This window comes from Seriola lalandi, unplaced genomic scaffold (genome assembly GCF_002814215.2).
Source record: "Seriola lalandi dorsalis isolate HSWRI2012SDOR001 ecotype SW California unplaced genomic scaffold, Sedor1 jcf7180002054970, whole genome shotgun sequence".
NCBI lineage: Eukaryota > Metazoa > Chordata > Actinopteri > Carangiformes > Carangidae > Seriola > Seriola lalandi.
In genome coordinates, this window is record NW_019525521.1 from 1,200,611 (window position 1) to 1,205,395 (window position 4,785).

General features: G+C 45.7%; 1 protein-coding gene across 1 annotated transcript in view; it reads right to left on the reverse strand.

Moving 5' to 3' along the window:
• Window positions 1-4,740, reverse strand: part of LOC111646397 (bile salt-activated lipase-like) — a 10,820-nt gene extending 6,080 nt beyond the window's left edge. Inside the window, exons 1-4 of the mRNA XM_023395871.2 lie at window positions 4,615-4,740; window positions 3,757-3,904; window positions 2,503-2,622; window positions 1,816-2,013 (exon numbers count right to left, since the gene is read on the reverse strand). Coding sequence (XP_023251639.1) covers window positions 1,816-2,013; window positions 2,503-2,622; window positions 3,757-3,904; window positions 4,615-4,674 — 526 coding nt within the window. The 5' untranslated portion in view covers window positions 4,675-4,740. The remainder of the gene's footprint in view (window positions 1-1,815; window positions 2,014-2,502; window positions 2,623-3,756; window positions 3,905-4,614) is intronic.
• Window positions 4,741-4,785: the final 45 nt, after the last annotated feature.

Sequence of the window (4,785 nt, forward strand, 5' to 3'; positions counted from 1 at the left end):
TGGTCGTTTGGTTGGTCGTTTGGTTGGTTGGTTAGTTGGTCATTTGGTTGGTTGGTTGGTTGGTTGGTTGGTTGGTTTGTTGGTTGGTTGTTTGGTTGGTCGGTTGATTGTTTGGTTGGTTGGTTGGTTGGTTGGTTGGTCATTTGGTCGGTTGGTCGGTTTGTTGGTTGTGTTTTCTCCTCACTGGGAGAACAACTCTGTTTAAATGGGAGGAGCCACAGCCACTATAATATAGTTAATGTACCAACGTGCAACTGTGTGGGAACAGGAGGTCATATGAGGATCACTGTGTGCAAATTGTGCGATAACAGGAAGTACAGATGGCCTCACACAGTCCCTCGAGAGACTGTAGTGGAAACTGTTCTCTAAGTGTGATGTAATAAATACTGGAGTTGTTCTGGTCTGTTCAGTTGAAACTCATTTGAATCCACAAGTCGCAGTTTCAGTCTCTTCTTTAAGACACCTCCGGGGACAGGACACCACCAGTTTATGGACACTGGCGGTGAAGACAGACTGATGTGTCTCAAGTCTCGTGCTTCCAGACTCACAGTGAGTGTGTCCACACTGACAGGTACAGCACTGTGAGAACGATAGACACTCACCCTCAACAGCCGCCATCTTGGCTACATAGTGGGGAACTACCAGTGTATTTTCGAACTTGTGGGAATGGTGGCTGAGGAAGAAGAACATGATGTCGTCGGCACAGGCTGCGGTTTAGTACACACTGTAGTACATGTACTGACTGCTGTATATGATCCGAGTCTCAGCATTAGAATGCTGCGTAAACAGCAGCTGACGAAATGTTTTATTTTGAAGGAAACATGATGAACACAACAACAGACTCTTCAGATTGCTTGGTCTGTGGATGACGCGCTGTTCCAGGTCCAAGAGATTTTGATGTTGTGGTCATGAAGTAACGATCTACAACGACCTGAAGCTCCTCCCAGCTGACACCTGAACCACACCTGTAGTCCTCAGCGTCCGTCACCACAATATTAAACTGAGTCAAACAAGTGGAAACAGATTGAGATCCAGATGAGTGGATTCTGTCCAGCTCGTCACATCTGAGGAGCTTTTAGCAGCTGAGCTAACAGCCAGTTTATCTGCTAACATACTGATAACACAACACACACACCGAACACACGCCTCTGATAACAGGCATGCTGGGAAATCACCAGCAGGCACCAAAACACACCAGTTCAATCCCAGTCTGACTCTGAGCCCAGAGGATTTAACTCACCATCATGTACAACTCACAACTCAGTCAACCAGAGCTAACTAATGTCAGCCAGGTCAGAAATATGTGGACACCAAGTTCACTCACCATGAATGTGACCATGACGTGCTGCTAATGTCAACGCTCGACCTGAGGACCGTCAGAGTCCATTACACTAGACTCACCTGTTCACCTGCTGACCTTTTAACCTGCTCTGGACCTTTTACACCAGTTCTGTCCCAGATCTCAGAGTCCAGGACTAACATATGTTAAACCATACGTACCCTGCTGGGTACACACCTTGTTGTTATGAAATGGAAGCAAAGAAGAAGCAGAAGAAGAAGAAGAAGAAGAAGAAGAAGAAGAAGACTGGATCATAGAGGTACTGAACCGCATCAAGCTGGAGAAAATGAGATGTGAAATGACCCATCTGTCTGTCTGTCTGTCTGTCTGTCTGTCTGTTTGTTTGTTTGTTTGTTTGTTTGTTTGTTTGTTTGTTTGTTTGTTTGTTTGTTTGTTTGTGGTCTTGTTGAGGTCTTTCAGTGGGGTTGTACTGGATGAGTGGATGGCTGTTATTATTGTTGTTGTTTTGTTCAGACCTGGCAGTCGGGCGTCTCCGGTGCTGAGGAAACCCAGGGTACCGACTCGGTAGTTCACCGTGACGACGATGACCCCGCCTCTGTCGGCCATCTCCTTCCCATCGTACAGAGAGTCCCCGAGGATCGCCACGTCGTTAGACGCCCCCAACAGGAAGGCGCCGCCGAACAGGTACACCATCACTGGGAGGTTGGTGGACACTGGAGACAGAGAGAAAAATATAGATATAAATAATAAACAATAATAATAATGATAAAATAATTATAATAATAAAATAATTCAGCAGTGACCCAGGTTCATTAATCAGTTTTATTTAAAAATTTTAAAAGAGCTGAAAATTCCCGTCAGTCAAAAACATAAATTACCCATAATTCCATGGGTCGACTGAACTTTTTAAAACACAGTGAAATCATGATTATATCTGAATATTATTGATTAATATCAAGTTTGTGAGCTGAAGTGAAAACATTTCAATGACTCACAAACTGATTTATTATGAAAGGACAGATTGATTTCCTGTTGAAAGTAAACATGTAGAAAATAATCACAGGTTCAACGTTGGTAAAAATCCTTCAGCCCCACAGCGAGCTGCAGACTTTCACAATAAAAGCTTGTAAGAAGACATCAAGTGTGTGTGTGTGTGTGTGTGTGTGTGTGTGTGTGTGTGTGTGTGTGTGTGTGTGACCTACATGATCGTCCCTGTGGAACAAAGATGTTCAGGTAGAGACAGTCCTCGCTGCCCTGGGTTTTTGTCTGCAGCAGCGTCACCTGAAGGCAGCGATCCCGATACTTTGTGGCCTTCAGGATTCCTGGAAACAACAGACACAATAGACACTGTGACAGGAAGTCACTGTTTCACGCTCAGTTTCTAATGCGTCCACACAGGTACACGAGTCAGTCAGGGTCATGTGACCCTGAGGGTCACCTGCAGAGAAGAACACATGTACCTGACTTACAGTCATGACCGCCCCTCGCTGTATTGAACATGCAGACTACCCATAATCCATTTATCAGTCAGTGGTGGCCAGTGTACTCGTTTATGCTACAGTCTGCTGGGGCAGCAGCATGTCAGACCCCAACACAAGGAGACTGGAAAAGCTGGTCAAAGAGGCTGGGACTGTGCTGCAGGACTCATGCAATGTAAGATGGAGGCCATCTTAGACAATACCAACATCCTCTCCACAACATTCTGGCAGGACAGAGAAGCAGCTGCAGCTGCAGCAAACGTCTCACTGCAGAACAGAGAGGTTCAGGAGATCCTTTGTTCCCACTGCCACCAGCCTTTACAACAGCTCAGCCAGAGGAAGTGGACTCATCTAATTATTACTGTTATTTTATTTTTAACTGTTTTTATTATTAATATTATTATTATCATCAACAATGAGCTAATGGACACATGAATTTCCCCTCGGGGATAAATAAAGTGTCTATCTATCTAATCCAGATGTCTCTCTCAGCGTCATAGCTTCCTGCCACAGAGTGATCAGTGTTGTCTGAGGTTGTTCTGATGTTCACACTGATATTAAAGTTGTATAAGCTCAAAGGTCCACTTACTCACTTTGTGGAGCTCCATCTCATGAGGTTGCTGATGAAGACAGTGAGATGCAGTCGAAAGCTCTGGAAAGCGGAGGTTCTGTGTTTTGAGCTCTGACTGAAGCTAGATGAAGAGTTAAAGGAACCACACCTATCAGCTCTGTTGAGTTTTTCTTAAAACACTACAGTACCCATGAGCCCCAGAGGCTGTTGCTATGGAGACAACTCCATTCATATCCTGAACCAAACTCCACAGCTGCTGAGTTGATCCAAAGGTTAAAAGTTGACCTCTAACTTCACAGCAACAGAGGCTGATTGGATGATAGTAACAGAGAGTTCTGGGATTGGTAGTTGTCATGGTTACAGGCTGGATGAATGGATGAAGTGTGCGCTGTGTTTGTGTGAGTTACCGCTCCATCCAGGATGAGGTTTTGGCTTCTCGAACTTTCCGGGGACGTCAGCGAAGGGGATTCCTTTAAAGACGTCGACGGTCCTGAAGAATCCCATCCTGTGGCTCTTCCCCTCCACCTGCCCCCCCTCCGTCTGCACCACCCCCAGCTACACACACACACACACACACACACACACACACACACACACACAGACACACACACTCACACACACTCACACACACACACACACATATAGTACATACACAACATTTAGGTGGTATATATACAAACAGGTATCTCTGAGGATAACTGTGATTTACAGAGAGACACTGAAGGCAACATTAGGAGGACACTGACATTAATTAACCCTTCAGATCCTAGTTAGTGAGGAGCCGTAAACTGACCACAGAGAGCAGGGCGGGAACCTGAGTCGTTAAAAATGTCATTAAAAAGCTCATGCTAGCTTAACGATTAGCATTAGCGTGACCTCTCCTTGGTGCTAGTTAGCTTAGCGGCGGCTATGCAGAACTTCCACAGGGAAACTGACGGTTTAAGGTAGTGGAGGTATAACTGCAGGTGATACTGACACTGTGTGTTTTTCTGTTCTGTAGTTTGTAAGTGAATGATGAGTTATATCATCAGCTGTGTGTGAGCCTCCGACCGACCGAACACCAGAGTCCAGATCGGACCGAGTTCACCTTCACCTGAGCCAGTCACATATTCTGCCACAGCCACTTGTTATAATGATGTCATTTTTACGTTTAAAAAAATGCAGATAAAACGTCTGAGACCGAACGCGTTCTGATGGGTGTGACCTCTGACATCTCAACAGTGACACAACAAACACAACAGGAAGTGGACGAGATCGTTTCTCACCTTCGCGGCCGAGGACGAGTTCAGCCAGACGCCGAACAGAACCAGCACCAGCAGCATCATCACCTGTTCACCTGTTCACCTGTCTGCTTCACACACTGTACGCCTGCTGCTACTTATACTCCAGTGAAAACCTCTTATCTCCAACAACAGGTCTGCTGCTGGACCCCCCCC